At 37.8% G+C, this 17,800-nt stretch overlaps 1 protein-coding gene across 1 annotated transcript in view; it reads left to right on the forward strand.

Moving 5' to 3' along the window:
• The first annotated feature begins 667 nt into the window (after positions 1-667).
• adcy3a (adenylate cyclase 3a) overlaps positions 668-17,800 on the forward strand; it is a 41,598-nt gene continuing 24,465 nt past the window's right edge. Inside the window, exons 1-8 of the mRNA XM_082150264.1 lie at positions 668-2,467; positions 6,411-6,560; positions 10,287-10,417; positions 10,507-10,618; positions 12,695-12,822; positions 12,981-13,139; positions 16,361-16,526; positions 16,608-16,727. Of these exons, the coding sequence (XP_082006390.1) occupies positions 1,793-2,467; positions 6,411-6,560; positions 10,287-10,417; positions 10,507-10,618; positions 12,695-12,822; positions 12,981-13,139; positions 16,361-16,526; positions 16,608-16,727 (1,641 nt within the window). The 5' untranslated portion in view covers positions 668-1,792. The remainder of the gene's footprint in view (positions 2,468-6,410; positions 6,561-10,286; positions 10,418-10,506; positions 10,619-12,694; positions 12,823-12,980; positions 13,140-16,360; positions 16,527-16,607; positions 16,728-17,800) is intronic.

The following is a 17,800-nucleotide window of genomic DNA, read 5'->3' on the forward strand; positions in this document are numbered from 1 at the left end:
ACACAGTCTGGCCAGTGGCCAATCCTACAATAGAGAAGGTTACGCTCATGAATATTAAACAGGATGCGTGTTTGGACACTTACAAAGATACGTCAACACAATCAAATGAATATTCTTATTGCAAGCCGCCGCCATAGTACGATAGAGAAGTCTGATTCATTTCAGCGAATCGGTTCGCTCTGAAGGATCGATTTAGAGAATCGATTCAATCGAGTCATCGCTTAAAAGTGTTCCCAAAAGTCTTGTGCAGCATTTTACGTCCTTATTTATTTTGTTTAAGCATATGCATTTTAAGCTGCTTATAACTAGGTTTCCCATGACATAGCCTACATTCTGCTTTCAACATGTCATCTACGTCTTTCTCCTTTCCTTCCTTAAATTGATAAATTTACATTTAGCTTAATTCGTTTACGAATTTTAGATAACTAAGTTGTCATTCTTCGACATTCTTAAACATATCTTCTTTGGAGTTCAACAGAAGAAAGAAACTCATACGGGTTTGGAACAACATGAGGGTGAGTAAATGATGACAACATTTTCATTTTTTTGGGTAAACTATCCCTTTATTTAATTTTGGGGTAAACTATCCCTTTAACTCAAACTTTCTCCATTAGAAGGATTCGCTAAAGCTTAGAGAATCGGTTCATATGAATCATTAATAAGAACCGGCTCAAAACAACGGTTCCTCCACGAATCGGACATGATGTTCGCTTGCATCTAGAAAGTGAGGACGACTGAATCTCTCCGTATTTATACACAGACTCAATGAAAACTGCCAGGTCTGGTCTATCAGGGCAGGAGAACTGAAGACTGTGCCAATATCTTCTGTTTTCATCCTTCAAACGGAAAGTCGGATGATTATTGATGACTTTTGGTGGGGGGAAAAGCATTCGAATCAAGCATACGGTGATTTTCCTGCGTTTTACGGGTGATTTTGTGATTGATCTGTGCCACATTTTACATCTTCGAAGGACTGTGTTATGTTATGTTATGTGGATATGTTACGGATAAAGGCAGCGCTGCAAGATAAATAAATCCACGTTTTCATCACTGAACATCTGCGAAAATCCCGTTTTGCACGTCTTGTGGTGATTTCACTGGTGAAAATTTCAGGATATGTACCATTTCTTAGCATAACAGAAGACAGTAGCGGCGTATTGTGAAATGCATTTCCATATTTCGGAAGCGCAACATGTATTTCCTGCGTGAATCCTGATAATGCACAGGAAGAAGAGAAATGCATTATAATAGCAGACTGTATCTGGCCACGCTACGCACTCCGATCACGATCACGTCTGTTCTGTCCATTTAAGCTTTTTTATTTTCCTTATCACAGGGTGTCATGTCGATCTGGGGCGAAACATCTCGTTCAATGGTCGTATCTCTTCCTTCCTGATGTTCTTCATCCATGCGAGGATTCACCATGGAAACCCACAGTGAGCGCTGGTGGACACCGAGACTGGATCCTGGATTGGGAACAGAGAGTCTCATGGATGTGTAAACGGCTTCCTTTTTTTGTCGCCAACTTGCTGGGGCCTGTCTTTGCAGACATCAGGAAAAACAAAAGGCGTGTAGCTTCTCGAAGTGCCAAAGCGCCAATGCCACGAACATGCATGCAAGATCTAAACATGCGCCATGACAATCAGGTGGCGACTTCGGATCTGATCTCAGGATTGGACGTTACCCGACACGTTTCAAGCGACCCAAGCACAATGTTCTTAGAGCGCTGGTTGCATTAAAACCCAAAAAGAGTACTATTTTTCATAGCGTTTTTCACAATCCAACGCCCAGAATGCCTCGAAACCGGGCTTTCTCTGAGCCGGAGTACTCTGCGGAGTATTCGGCAGACTGTTCGGTGACCCTGCCCTCTGACCCGGGACAGGCCGTGGGACGCACACACGAGGTGACCGTACGCAGCTCCGGCTGCTGCCTGTGTCTCCCTCGGTTCATGCGTTTAACTTTCGCTCCAGACTCTCTGGAGAACCTCTACCAGACGTATTTCCGGCGGCAGCGGCACGAGACCCTGCTGGTGCTGGTGGTGTTCGCGGCCCTGTTCGACTGCTATGTCATCGTGATGTGCACCGTGCTTTACTCCAGCGATAAGCTGGCGTCTGTGGTCGTGGCGTCGGTGGGACTGCTAGCAGACGTGCTCTTGTACGTGTTGTGCCGGTTCGGTCTTCTCCCCGACCGCGTGACCCGCCGCCTGGTGCCCTACGCCTTATGGGTGCTCATAGCGGCCCAGATCTTCTGTTACCTCGGACTGAACTTTGCCCGCTTCCATCAGCCCAGTGATACTGTAGGCTGGCAGGCTTTCTTTAGCTTCTCCTTCTTTCTGACGCTGCCGCTGAGACTGACCCCTATAGTTTTGATCACGTCTGTGTCCTGTGGTGTACACACACTGGTCCTCGGTGTCACCATTGCCCAGCAGCAGCAAGAGGACATTCAGGGAGCGGCTCTCGGAAGACAGGTGAGAAAAATGATGGAGAGGGAGGAGCGAGAGATGGCGGGAGTCACTCTTAAAACTAAAGGTTCTTTATTGGAATCGATGGTTCCGTGAAGAACCTTTAACATCCATGGAAACTTTCCATTCCACTAAATATTCTTTAAAAATAAAGGCTTCAAAAGGAGGTTTTCACAGTGATGCCTAGAAGAACCATTTTTGGTTCCCCAAATAACCTTTGAGTCAACAGTACAATTTAAAGAAGTCCACAAAGTCTCTAAAAAAGCTTTTTCCACTACGCTAAATAAAGTATCGACACCATCCATGGAATTTTTTCTGTTAAGAAATATTCAATGAAAGGTTCTTTGTGGGCACCACAATTGTTCTTCTATACTCTCGAAAATGTTTTATTGGAATCGATGGTTCCATGAAGAACCTTTAACATCCATGGAATCTTTCCATTCCACCAAAGATTCTTTAAAAATAAAGGGTTCAAAAGGAGGTTTTCACAGTGATGCCATAGAAGAACCATTTTTGGTTCCCCAAATAACCTTTGAGTCAACAGTACAATTTAAAGAACCATTTATTTTAAATAAAAGTTAAATAAAAGTCTAAAAAAAAAAACTTTTCCACTAGACTTAATAAAGTGTCGACACCAAAAATTCTCTTTTTTTTGGGATCGATGTTTCCGCGAGGAACCTTTAACATCCATGGAATCTTTCCATTCCACAAAAAGATTCTTTATACTCTCTTAAAAAGGAGTTTTTCACAGTGATGCTATATAAGAACCTTTTTTGGTTCCCAAAGAACCTTTGAGTCAACAGTACAATTTAAAGAACCGTTTTGTTTGTTTTTTTAAATAAAAGTCCACAAAGTCTCTAACCTTTTCCACCTTTTCCACTACACTTAATAAAGTTTCGACACCAAAAATACTTTTTCAATATCAATCAATCAATGGTTCTGCGAAGAACCTTTAACATCCATGGAATCTTTCCATTCTGCAAAAGACTCTTTATACTCTCTTAAAAAGGAGGTTTTTACTGTGATGCTGTAGAAGAACTTTTTTTAAGTGTGAAGTCCACAGAGTCTCTAAAAACCCTTTTTCCACTACACTTAATAAAGTTTCAACACCATCCATGGATTTTTTCCTTTTAAGAAATATTCGCTGAAAGGTTATTTGTGGGCGCCACAGTTGTTCTTCTACACTCTTAAAAAAAATTTTTCTTGGGATAAGTGTACCTTTCAGTGAACAGAACCATTTTCTTTCTTAGTGTGAAGTCCACAAAGATTCTAAATAACCTTTTTCCACTACACTAAATAAAGTTCCTTTACTGGCATTGATACCTTTAACATCTATGGAATTATTTTCCTTTTAAGAAATATTCACTGAAAGGTTCTTTGTGGGACCGGAAAGTACATGTAGTTAATTTGATATTACGCAGTACTTTTTTGAGTAAGTACAAAGTAACTACTGTACATCACCTTAAAATAAAGTGTAACCAAAAAAAGTTCTTTAGATTTTTTTAAATGTTCTTCACACTAAGAAAAACATGCCGAAACATGCGTTCACTGAACGATTCTTTGGGAAACCCAAAATGGTTCCTCTATGGCATCACTGTGAAAACCCCCGTTGGGAACCTTTATTTTAAAGAGTGTAAATGAAGCACAGCTCCTTCTGAGGATTCTGATCAAAGTCTGATTCATTTGGTGTTAAAACCTGAGAAAGTCAAAGACTCAGTGTCAGTGACAGCAATGTATATCAAACACATGCATTTTAGTATATTTATATTATTTAACTTGTACTTACTGTATGACAAACATTTTCTCTGAGTTACAAATCCACCTGCCAATGTTTGCTTAAAGACGCGCTAGTTCATAGATAGGATAAGGTCCCATAATGTTAACTAACATTAAGTAAAAAAAGAGCAATTCATTTGTTATAGCATTTATTCATCTTTGTTAATGTCGAATGACACATACAACTTCTCATTATAGTTTCTGTTAGCTTAGGTCATAATATTAACAATAGTAACTTATGATTTTAATAATTTATTAGTAAATGTTGAAATTAACATTAACTAAAATTATCAAATGCTTTAGAAGTATTATTCATTGTTAGATCATGTTAACTAATGTAGTTAATAATGTTAACAAATTGGAACCTTATTGTAAAGTGTTACAGATATTAAAACCGATTTGATCAAATTTAGGATTTAATGCATAATACTAATTTCTCGATAGAATAGTTTTTGTCTTTTATGGCACTAATTATTTAGGAAATGGTTCCTACATTACAATTTGAAATGTGTTGCATTTTGTTTACTAAAATAGATTGTTTAGATGATACGTGAAGAAACACTGAATTAAAGATTCAGATTTATATTGAATTCAATGTTTTACTTTATAAATCATTGGATCTCACAGGCGAAAATCCCCATATAGTAGCTACCATACACTCATAAGAAAGGTTCTTTATTGAGATTGATGGTTCCATGAAAAACCTTTAACATCTTTGGAAACTTCCCATTCCACAAAAGATTCATTATAGTAGAAAATTATTGTTTAGAATTTAGATTATTAAAATGTTCGTCACAATGAGGAAAAACCTGGTTCTTTTAAGAACTGATCACTGAAAAGCTCTTTAATTTCAAATTCATATATATTTTTTTTAAATTTCAAAACACTTTATTTGTCCCCAAGGGGCAATTAACGAGGTCACGTAGAGTCACGTGAACAATATACGTAAAAACATCATACATTAAATACATAACACAAAATACACATTAGGGAACCAAAAATGGTTCTTCAATGGCTGTGAAAACCCCTTTTTGGATCTTTTACTTAGATTTTTTAACCAGCGACCTAGAGATGAAGTAGATATATATAAGATTAAGATAAGTTTAGTTAGCTGAAGAAAAATATTGGACTTCTTTTCATTGTAATATATTATTTAAATTGTAAAGCATTTAAACATCATCATGGTGGCATGTTGTACATAATAATGTTACAAAGCCAAAAAATCTGGTCTTCAATTTTTGATGCAATATAATAATAGAATTTAGATTTTTGGATGAAATATGACTGTGCATGCTTTCATCAGATTCAGGTGATGCATCATAAATATATTTGTGATTGTTGTACTTGATATGAGCGTGGTGTGATGCTGTCAGCCTGTGGCACTGCAGTCGTAAGATGGTAGAAGGGCCAGAAGGGCCGGCAGGTGTCCAGTCGAGATGCTGAGCTCTTCTTACTCAGCAAGACTGCACCCCCGAGAGACGTAACACAGAAAGCAGTTTATTAGAATACATTACAGAGCAAAAACATGAAGATCAACGCTTCATAGTGGCATTATTGTGCAGTGCAGGTCCTTCTGTAATAGAGTGAATCTCACAAAATGTCTGGGTCCTTTCACCCTAAAATCAAAAAATAATGCATATTTTGGGACATCATGTGTTTGTTTGTTTTTCTGTGTGTGTGTTTTTTTTCTTTTTTTTTCTGGAAGGTGAATTTTTTTTTTGTTATTTTACATTTAAAAATATTTATACATCATGGTAGTCTTTAATGAGTTAACTGTAATTTACTTAGTTCTTGACAGTAATTTTAATCACTTTGTTTATTGTTTTCATGTCAATTATTTATGTTTTCTAAATCATATAAACTGGCAGTCAGTATTTGTATTTCTTGTAATGATGCGGAAAATTCAGCTTGTGATCACAGGAATACATTACATTTAAAATATATTACAGTAGAAGACAGGTATATATTTTGATCAAATATCTTCAGACTTGGTGGACATAAAAGACTTATTTTACAAAAACAAAAAAATCATTCTTATTTTTTCAGAATTATTCTAAACTTTTGGCCATATACATAAATATATAGCTTATATAATACAGCTTAGACTCTAAGTTAAGAAGGGTTGTGTAAGAGCACTGGATGCGTGTCTTGATTGTGCTGTTCTGTCTTGCAGCTGCTGGCCAACATTGTGATCTACTTATGTGCCATCACAGTGGGCGTCATGTCGTATTACATGGCCGACCGCAAACACCGCAAGGCCTTTCTCGAGGCCCGGCAGTCGCTGGAGGTGAAGCTCAACCTGGAGGAGCAAAGTCAGCAGCAGGTGAGAGAAACAACACAAAACCAAGATGAGCGTGGGAATGTTCTTGTGCTGAGCAATCGGTTCCTTTGCTAGAGATGCTCATCTGATGAGCTAAGCAGCATTTCCTGTTTTGCTTATTTGCAACGGCACAAATTCAGTTTTATTTCAATTAATCATGCAGCCCTATTCCTGGTCCTATGATTCAGTCTCGTTAGCAAAAGTTCGGAGATATTTCACAAGGATAAAGGTATTGTATCTGTAGTGTAGCGGTTTATGAAGGTTCTTCAAAGCAAGCAGCTTTTTGTTGGTCAATGCAGCGAATGTGCACGAGAAACTTGAACCTGTTACAGAGTCGTATCACGTCGATGCCTCGGGGTGGACTGGAGTCAAAGCAAAGCCACTCGTTGTGATCAGTTGTGAAACATGTTTGGGACTGAAATCCCCTACTGTGAGTGGACATGTTAACAGGTTGCCATCTGGTGTATCGGTTCCTGGTCAAAGAACATATTTTACAAATACCTTCTCACATTTTTTGTGTGTGTGTTTTTCCACCTCAAGTTTCATCTGCATTTCCTTTAGCTTTGAACGTATATATGTAGGTTTGTCGCTTTTTTTGAAGCAATCAAAATAAGGTTTTGTGGCTTTTAGTCCATGTCTGTTTATACATTGTTTGAATTCTAGCGATTCCAATTCCAGTTCTGTTTATTGATTACAATTTTTATCAATTCCCAGTTTCGATTCCAACTTTGTTAAAAAAAATAAGTCAAACTAACATTTAGATATTGAACATATTTATTCTGTCTTTTTGTTGGTCGATGCAGCGAATATGCATGACAAACTTGAACCTGTTGCGAAATCTGCATGGGGAAATCTTTCGCGCTTCCTGATTGCGCAATTGCTATTGAAATTACTCGATTTTGACAGTGTTAATTCACCAAACAATGATTGTACTTTTATTGTACTCAATGAAAAAAAATTGTAATCGTATTTTCGTATAAAAAGGTAATAACTTGATTTTGTTGATCACCTGGTTTGTTTTCCTGTGATGTCATGCTATGTAGCCCCACCCACTGTGAAATCTCTCATTGGCCTAAAATCCCACCCTAAAAAACTGCATTTTAATTAATGCCGCCTTCACATGCTATCGGAATTATCGTAAATACAAGTTTCCTAGTTAAAAGTTGGACGAATGCCCTCTCAAGTTGTATTTACCACTGGGAAGTTTGAGGATAATTTTGATACCCAAGTTCCCGAGATGGACGGGCCACAAACTTTAAACATGGCGGAGGGAAGAACGATTGTGGCTGTGACTGCTTTTTCCCCCCTGATTTTTCCACAACCGATACATCGCCTTGTCCTGTTGTTAAAGTAGTGCATATTTACATGAACAATCATTTGAAGTGTATTATACACCGCAAAAATAGCCTGTATTTGACCGAAATTCCAGTATCGTGACCAAGCTGAGTATAGATACTGTGGTCGATGTTTGCCAAATATTCGCTAATTTTCATTTTGGCTTTAATAAGATTTTCCCAATTAATTGGCAAGAATAAACCTGGTGTCCTCTATGGTTTTCTGTTCTTTCTGACAACGAAGCACTTGAATGCGACGAGTGTGTAATCACGACTTCAGAAGTGGGAAGTAGGAAATTTCCAATTGCACGTGACGGCAGCATAAGCATCTGTTATGTTCTGATTGGCTGCAACTGTGTGATCTCATACTGGATTTTTTCAGTTTTTGTGTGGGCAGAAAATTGCTTCATGTATGTGTGTACAGATTCAGCAGTCAGTTCATCACTTACAGAGCAAACACTTCCTATTAGCGGAAAGTTGAGAAGAAAAATAGGTGCGTATATGTGAGAGAGAGAGAGAGAGAGTGCAAAACAGGCCGATAAGAAGCATATGAGGAGAAACTCCCTGAATACTAATGGAGAAGCAGGGGCTGCTGGGATACGGGGTCTGCAAGCCAATCAAGGAGCATCCGGCTACAGCGGGTTACCATGGCAACCAACCTCCTGAGTCAATGTCAGCTGTAATCACACTAGCGACTCCCTCCTCTTGATCCCTTCCAACCTTTATCTTCTTTTATTGTCACACTCTCGGGTGATTATACTGACCTGATATGGTGTCAGCTGCCTCCTCTATTCGTGTGTGTGTGTGTGTGTGTGTGTGTAGGAGTGGTAGAATGTGTTGGAGGAGAGCGGCAGTGTGTGGGTGGGTGTGTGTATGTGTGTGTGTGTGTGTGTGTGTGTGTGTGTGTGTGTGTGTGTGTGTATGTGTGTGTGTGTGTGTGTGTGTGTGTGTGTGCGCGAAAGGGCTCTGCGTTGTCCTGCTTGTCGTGTCAGAGTCGTATCACGTCGATGCCTCAGGGTGGACTGGAGTCAAAGCAAAGCCACTCGTTGTGATCAGTTGTGAAACATGTTTGGGACTGAAATCCCCTACTGTGAGTGGACATGTTAACAGGTTGCCATCTGGTGTATCAGTTCCTAGTCAAAGAACATATTTGACAAATACCTTTTCATATTTTTTTGTGTGTGTTTTTCCACCTCAAGTTTCATCTGCATTTCCTTTAGCTTTGAACGTATAGGTTTGTCGCTTTTTTGAAGCAATCAAAATAAGGTTTTGTGGCTTTTAGTCCATGTCTGTTTACATTGTATGAATTTTAGCAATTCTAATTCTGCTGATGGATTACAAGTCTTATCAATTCCCAGTTTCGATTCCAACATGGTAAAAAAAGAAGTCAAACTAACATTTTGATTTTGAACGTCTTTTTGCCAAACATTCTGTTGCAGCTGAATAAACCAATTTAAAAGATAATTGTGATTTTTTTAATCTCACAATTCAGATTTTTTTTCCTTAGAAGCAATAAACCAACATGAATGTATTGCTGATATCATTAATTAATTTTAATGTACAACATAATTAGAGAATTTTAGTCTGATTCAAGGGGAATCAGAATGCCATCCTGACTGGCGAGAGGAGGAGCTGGGGATGGAGGAGGGTATTAGCTCCTGAGAAACGCGATAGCTGCTGATAATACTGAAGGAGCTTATATATGTATATACAGTGATAGGCGTCGTATTCCTATAGGTAGACGTGGATCAGCTGAGAGTCAGCTGATGCGAGCTTGACTAACGTGACCTGCCAGAACTGATGCTACGCTTTTAGCACATATAAAGTTTGATTGAAAAGTTTGGGGTGGGTAAGATTGCTTAATGTTTTTGAAAGAAGTGTCTTATGCTCACAAAGACTGCATTTATTTGATCAAATACAGAACAGATACAGTGAAATCAGTTATATTGTTAAATATTAATATAATTTAGAATAAGAGTTTTCTATTTGAATATATTTTAAAATGTAATTTATTCAAATGATGTAAAGCTGAATTTTTAGCATCATTACTCCAGTCTTCAGTGTCACATCCTCCTCCAGAAATCATTCTAAAATGCTGTTCCCTTTCGAAGGAACTCTATTCTGACGCAGCATCTCGTTCCCTTCTTAGGGAACCTGGAGTTACATACGTTATCCTAAGATGATTTTACAGGGCCTGGGACAATGTACCTGGCCCAAACAGTCTTTTTAGAAGAATTGTTTTTTTAAAGAAAGAAAATTGCAGAATGAGTATTTAGCAAACAAACATGCGAAGGTACAGAACTTGTGTGTATCCAGTCTGCAGATGCGCACGTACAGTAAGAAATGCACAAGACAGTTATGTTCGTATAATCAGTCAATGTTCTTTCTCGTACAGGAGCGTCTCCTGCTGTCCATCTTGCCCAAGCACATCGCAGACGAGATGCTTCAGGACATGAAGAAAGAAGCCAGTCAGAAAGAGATGCAGCAGTTCAACACGATGTACATGTATCGGCATGAGAATGTCAGGTGAGTTTGTTGCAGCTTTTCAGTAAATGGGGGCAAAGCTTGATGCAGATTGTTTCTAAAAGGAACTTTTTACTGTATTTCTGTTGCAGTATTCTGTTCGCAGACATCGTGGGCTTCACACAGCTGTCCTCGTCCTGTAGTGCGCAGGAATTGGTTAAGTTGCTTAACGAATTGTTTGCCCGTTTCGACAAGCTAGCAGCTGTGAGTTACTGTTATCTGTATGCATGCTTTTTTCAATATACATTTAGTAAAGTTTACAAGATTAAATACATTTTGGTGTTCACAGATTTTAACCTATTCATATAGAGTGCAACAGTAGAGTTTAAAGTAAAAAAAATCACATTAATTTTCTCCATAGATTACCTGATTTTATGGCTTCTGCAGATCACAGAAACAGTGTCTGCAGAAGCCATAAAAGTTCAGGGATGCAGAGAGTTCAGGGATGGCTTAAACGGCCGTGATAAGGGACACAGAGAGTCTAAAAGCGGCCTCCATGGCTGTAACTAGGCGGACAGATGTTCATAGATGTTCATAGACAGCCTCTGTGGCCATGACAGGGCAGATAGAGGGTTCAGGAGGAGATGCAGCCGCCCCAGGAAGAGCTGTAGTGGTCGCCGATGCCTTGGAAGGAGCTGGGGAACTGTTGCGTCCCAAACACAAAAGATGGCAGCTGCCATCACAGGGAGCGCAGCTGATGGCGACAGGACCTCTTGGATCATTGAACTTGGGACCACCGGGCTTGGAAGCGCTGAGACTCCCAGACTTGGAAGCGCTGAGACCACTGGACTTGAAACCACCGGACTTGGAAGTGCTGAGACCACCAGACTTGGGAACACCGGACTTGGGAACACCGGACTTGGAAGCGTTGGGACCACCAGACTACGGGCCACCGGATACTCCACCTCCCCCACGGTGAAAGGGGGAACCTTTCAACTGAAGGACGTACTCCAACAACTCACACAGCAACCCTCGAGGACCATCACAGAGAACTATTGATTGAAAATGGTTATTTAGTCCTGGAAATAGAAATCAATGAGGGCAAAGTCCAGGAGGTCAGTCAGATAAGCAACGTCCAAGAAGTCTTTAGTGTGGTCCTCAAGTGTACGTGTGCCTTCACGGATTCATCTTACTGCTGGATCCACATAGTCTGGTGTTCTATGACGGGGCTGTTGAAACGAGGGAGTGTCGGATCCAAGTGCAATACACACGTTTTATTTAAACAAAACAAGAAAAGTAAATCCAGGCAGAAAACAGGATATTCCAAACACAGGAGAAACAGGACTAAAACAAACGCTTGTAACATCCATAGAGGAAATCACTAGACAACAGTGATGGGCGCTTTCAAAAAACGCTTCATGAAGCTTCGAAACCTTTGCAATTCATTTGTTTTGAATCAGTGATTTGGAGCATGTATAAATTTTTTTTTTTAAAGCTTTGTTTCTCCCAGCACTACCAGATAAAGAACAAGAGAAACTCTGGGGTATAAATTCACAAGCTAACAGGTGTGGGAAATAAGTAGTTATGGTAACTAACGAGGGTAACTATGGAAACAAACAAGAGAGTGATAGAAACAATGGGTGCGTCTTAATATGCTATCTAGTTCAGTAGTCAGGGCACTGATTAGGGTTCCTCAAGCGCAAAATCCTACCAGTGCACTGAAACATTTGCTCCCTAAAAAGACCCACAATGCACTGTGAAAACCAGGGAGCATCGATGCTCACTATGTTCCCTAAATGGAAGTTCTGAAGCGCGAAACATAAGTCATGTGAGCCAACTCATTACACATAATGACACACGATAGATGTTTTTTTGTAAAATACAAACCATTATTTTATTATATTTCAGCATAAACATACAACACTAGACAGGCAATGAACATAAAATAGCTAACATTTATAATTTAAACAGGGCTGAAATGTTGTACGTACTGTATATGTAACAAGCAAAGAATTTATCATAATGTAGCAGTAATCCTTACTGTCCTAACCAGTGCCCGAATTCATGTACACGATATGGATTCACCACCTAGGAAACTAGGGAGCTTTTTGAGACGCACCCAAAGAAAACATGAATTAATCACAGAAAGACAAACAGCAGGAACAATAGGACAGTCGTCTCTATTAAGAAAATGATAAAAACTCCCATAACCTAGGCAGCTGAAAAAGTGGACGTACACTGTTGCACTCTATTGACGCTTTATCGGCTATTGGCTGATCATTTTTTTGACCAGTAAAGCCTGAATAAATCTAAAGGTGCTGTACTTTCTTTCCTCGTCAGAAATACCACCAGTTGAGGATCAAGATTCTCGGCGACTGCTATTACTGTATTTGTGGCCTTCCAGATTACCGTGATGACCATGCGGCTTGCTCCATCATGATGGGCTTGGCTATGGTTGAGGCCATTTCGTAAGTGATGCATAATTATTTAATTTGTGAACTGTTCATGAACTGTCATCAGGATTGTTCATGGAAGTTAGTGACTGGTTCATAACAATTATATATAAATAGATTAAGTTGGGCGTGCTTGAATATGACAAGGTTTGACACATTCATCTGGATTTCAGATATGTCCGAGAGAAGACGCAGACCGATGTGGACATGCGTGTCGGGGTGCATTCTGGGACAGTCTTGGGCGGGGTGCTCGGACAGAAGCGCTGGCAGTATGATGTGTGGTCTACTGACGTGACGGTGGCCAACAAGATGGAGGCAGGAGGAATACCAGGGTAAAGACCTGCACCTTTTTTTTCTTGGTTCAGAATGCTAGGGTCAATTGACTAGATTTGGCCATTTCATACGTTTTTACTGTAGGGCTGCACGATATCGGAAAAAATAATCATTATTTTTCTGCAATGTACAGTAGTGGCCAAAAGTGATTAAACCATCAAAAGTTCAATTAAACCATCAAAATATGAGGGAGACAATATTTTAAATGCGAGGGACGAACAAAACATAAAGCTCACAGGAAAAAGCATGCATTGACAATATACAACATAATCAGTTATTAATATTTCGCTGGTTCTCTATTGTTTTCATAGTTTCTTTATATGACAACCTGGCCAAAAATTATGTCCGCACAATTTTACATGTTTCATTTTGTTATTGTCACAAATAAAACAATCAACTTTGCAATATGCTTACAAAACCTTTAACACAGTTTTAATAATATTTGAATAAAGGTTGAAGATGTACTTTTTCCAAGGCCGGACAACAATTTTGGCCGCTACTGTATATTGCGGTATGAAAATATTTTTTTTCCCAGATGACATTAATAGCTCTATTTAGAAATAATTAATAATGATTATCAGGGCTGTTAATTTTTGTGATTTAATATTTTTTCAGTTAAACGCGTTAAAGATATTTAACACAATTAACGCAGCATCCAGTTTTTTTCTGTAATCCTTTGGCTGCACTACAGTATATGATTGTGCCATCATTCATTCAAGTGCTATTAAACCATCCAAGCGTGATAAGAATATTAAACCTGCTGCTATCTGTCATTAATGTTAATCAAAGAACAAAAGACAAAGAGAAAAACACTCACTGCTCTTGACTGAATAACTTTTGTAGCTTTAACAAGGATTCATATATATTCAATTTATAGTTTATTCAGTGTGCAGTGTTTGATTACTCAATTTCTATATATTCACCTGTTAGACCTACCTGAAAACCTTAAAGCACTGTTTACAAGGTTATATGGGTCAAAAACAACGAAAACAATAATTTTATTGTGCATTTTAGAAGGGCAAGTAAAAATCTGAACCGTCTCGCCTGGGCCAGTAGAAAAAAACCTTAGCGTTGAGCCCTGATATTAAAGGCACAGCTAAATGTGACATTTATTACAATAGGTTTATGTGAAGATTGTTTTAAATTCTCTTCAATTAAAAAAATGCTATATATTTTTTACTCCTATTTAATGTTCAAATCGGTAGCTTTCAATTTTACTGTAATGTTGAATGGCTATAATTAGTGGCTAAAATTGAGGGGGAAAATCCATTTAATAGAGACATCATCAGTATTGGTAAGACTGATACTTCATTCATAGTGCTTAGTAAAACAAATACTTAAAACATACCCTCTTTATGTTGTTTCTTGATGGTATACCGCTTGATGGTATACCGTTTGAAAATTAAGAAATTTAGACATACATTTTTTTGTAATTTTACAGTAAAACAAAATTTATTTGATGAATATTTTACAGCACAAGGTTATTATTACAATATATTTCTTATTTTGTTTAATACATTTAATAATGATCAAATCTTAATAATAATTATTATTATTTCAGAGTTATATTAAATTACAGCGGTTCTGAGACACTGTATCATGACCTACACACGTGTAAATGACGCCCTTCACTCTGAAAACGGTAGCACATATATTTACTTAATTAAATCACAGCCTGTAATTGATTGATTGATTATATATCATGCAGCTGTTCATTCATGTGTGTATCCAGTGTAAATGCCCTCTGAGACACAGAGAAGACAGACGGCAGATTAGTCACTGCAAAAATTACTCAGACAAGTGTAAATACATCTGGTTGTTCAAGTTAAACTTTATTCCTCCCTAACTGAATTACGCCCACACACTGCAAACCAAACATGAGCGGACAGTCATGGATAGACACATCTGGATATATGCCAGATTACTAGACCCTTATCCGTCGTCAACAATACACAATAACAATGAGACCCACCCTTGTGAAAAAGAAGTGCGCTTAATTGTATTTAATGTGCACTTGTTGTGTACTGCATATCTTTAAGTATTTTTTTTGTTTACAATCTGCACATATTAATGAAATAAAAGGTCTCTTAAGTGCATTTAAAGGGAGTACACTTATATGACTAGTAATAATGTTAACTTTAGAGTATATTTTAAATCATTGTTTTAATCATCTTTTTGTCATGCTTCAAAGAAGTACACTTATGTTGATGTTGACTAACATACTAAAGCACATGTAACATACTATACTATAAATACTAGTGTTATTTGGTATTAGATATATTTTAAGTGCACTAAATTAAAACTTCATCATTACAAATGTGTAATTAGAAATATATTTAAATATATGACATACAGGTTTCAATAGAAATGACATTAAAGTAAACTTTTGTTTCCCATAAATGCTTGTCACTACATTCAGCAGTTCTCTTTAACCATATTTCATAGACAATAATTATGAAATTACATATAAAGATCACTCATAAGTTCAGTTAATTATATTTAATAACATTTAAAAACATTACATTACAATTATATTCTTTTAAAGTCTCTTATTATTTCTGTGTATTTTTTCCAAATAGTTACTAATATGTATGCTAAAGTGTACTTATTCTTAGGGCATATGTGACCCTGAACCACAAATCCAGTCACATGGGTAAATTTTGTATTATTATTGAGATGTATACATCATATGAAAGCTGAATAAACAAGCTTTCCATTGATGTATGGTTTGTTAGGATAGGACAATATTTGGTCGAGATACATCTATTAGAAAATCTGGAATCTGAGGGCACCTTTAAAGTTGTGCATTTATGTTCACGATTGTGCTGCATTCACTCACAAAAAAAAATGTTTTATATATTTACGGTAGGAACTTTACAAAATTTCCTCATGGAACATGATCTTAATATCCTAATGATTTTTGGCATAAAAGAAAAATCGATATTTTTGACCCATACAATGTATTGTTGGCTATTGCCACAAATATACCCGTGCGACTTGTGACTGGTTTTGTGATCCAGGGTCACATATTCTTAATGAAAATGCTTCCAGCTCAGCACTAAACCAGCACAGATCAGACTAGTTGAAGGTGGTTTGCGGGTGGTTAGTGGCTCTTGAGTTTTCAACAGATAAACTGTAAGCGTTGTGTAATCAGTAAAATAACTGGCAGTAACGGACTCGGAAAACAGGTTATGCTTGAACTCAAATGTTTGTCTTGTAGGCGAGTGCACATCTCCCAGAATACCCTGGAGTGTCTCCACGGGGAGTTTGATGTGGAGCCAGGGAATGGAGGAGACCGCTGTGAATACCTGAAGGAAAGGGGCATTGAAACACACCTGGTGCTGGTGCCCAAGGGCCCCATGGGCAAGAACGGCATCAATGGAGTAGTGGGTGTCATTTCCTCTTACTGTCATTTCCATCTCTGTGTGTCTCTCTCACTCTCACGCCCTCAACTATGTTTTCTCCAGAAGCTTTCGGTGACGTCATCGAACGGGAATTCTCCACTACTGATAAACACCAAGGAATGTAATGGGAGCGTCCACACGGCATGCACCACACCGGAGGATCCAGAGGAGCTGGACACACGGGTATTCACACACTCGATGTACAGTCAAAACAAAACTTATTCAGACACCTTCAACATTTCTCACATTATCACAGTTTATTCGCTATAGTTTAGAAAATGGTGATAAAATATGACAAGAACTCAGAGTTATCAAATCAGTTGATATTTCACTGGTTTTGTCCATCCTTCTGTTAGACTGTCTCACACATGAATTATGTTGAATATCTGTCAGCTGTTAAATTTAACTACACAATTAGATAATACCAGTTTAGCTCAACCAATTACCAAGCAATGCTTCATTTTGTTCAGTCTGTGGTGTAAAAAGGTCGCATTAGCAATTAAAGAAAAAACACTTCAGCAAAACATGCTCAGATCAAAGTGTCTGAATCATTTTTGGTCCCAAATTTTTATACATTTTACTGATAGTCCACTTTATGAAGACTTTTTGGGTATAATGTGTCACAGTTTACTTTATTTTGCTCTCCTCACATGAACTATAGTGTCCTGCACCCACTAGTAAAACATATAAAGTATTATATCTGGTGTCTGAATAATTTTTGGTTTGACCATTTCCATCCACCTATTTTTGTGTGTGCAAATTTTGGGTACACTGTATGGAAATTCAAAAAATTCTAAATTCTTGAGCATCAAATCAGGATATTAGAATGATTTCTGAAGGATCATGTGACACTGAAGACTGGAGTAATGATGCTGAAAATTCAGATTTAATAGACAACAGTTCTTTTAAATTGTTTAATTAAACAATAAAATAAGATGCAGTTTATAAACAAAATAAATAATAAATAAATAAATATAATTTTTTAAAAGTTAAATATAAGCAAAAGACATTCAAAAACATTAAAAAAAATCTTACTGGCCCCAAACTTTTGAACAGTCCTATATTTCCATAAAATGGCTTTTTTATGATTCAGGGAGAAAACGGATATAGTGGGATTTTACTTTATATAGTTCCTTATTTGGTAGTGGGGATGTGCAAAACTGATCGACTAGTTGTTGAATTGCCCAAAGAACTAGGTGACTAATCGAAGCCCTGTATAATTCCTTGACTAGTATCACCTTTTAAACTTTTTCCTT

Source organism: Leuciscus leuciscus (assembly GCF_965113295.1).
Source record: "Leuciscus leuciscus genome assembly, chromosome: 20".
Taxonomy (NCBI): Eukaryota; Metazoa; Chordata; class Actinopteri; order Cypriniformes; family Leuciscidae; genus Leuciscus; species Leuciscus leuciscus.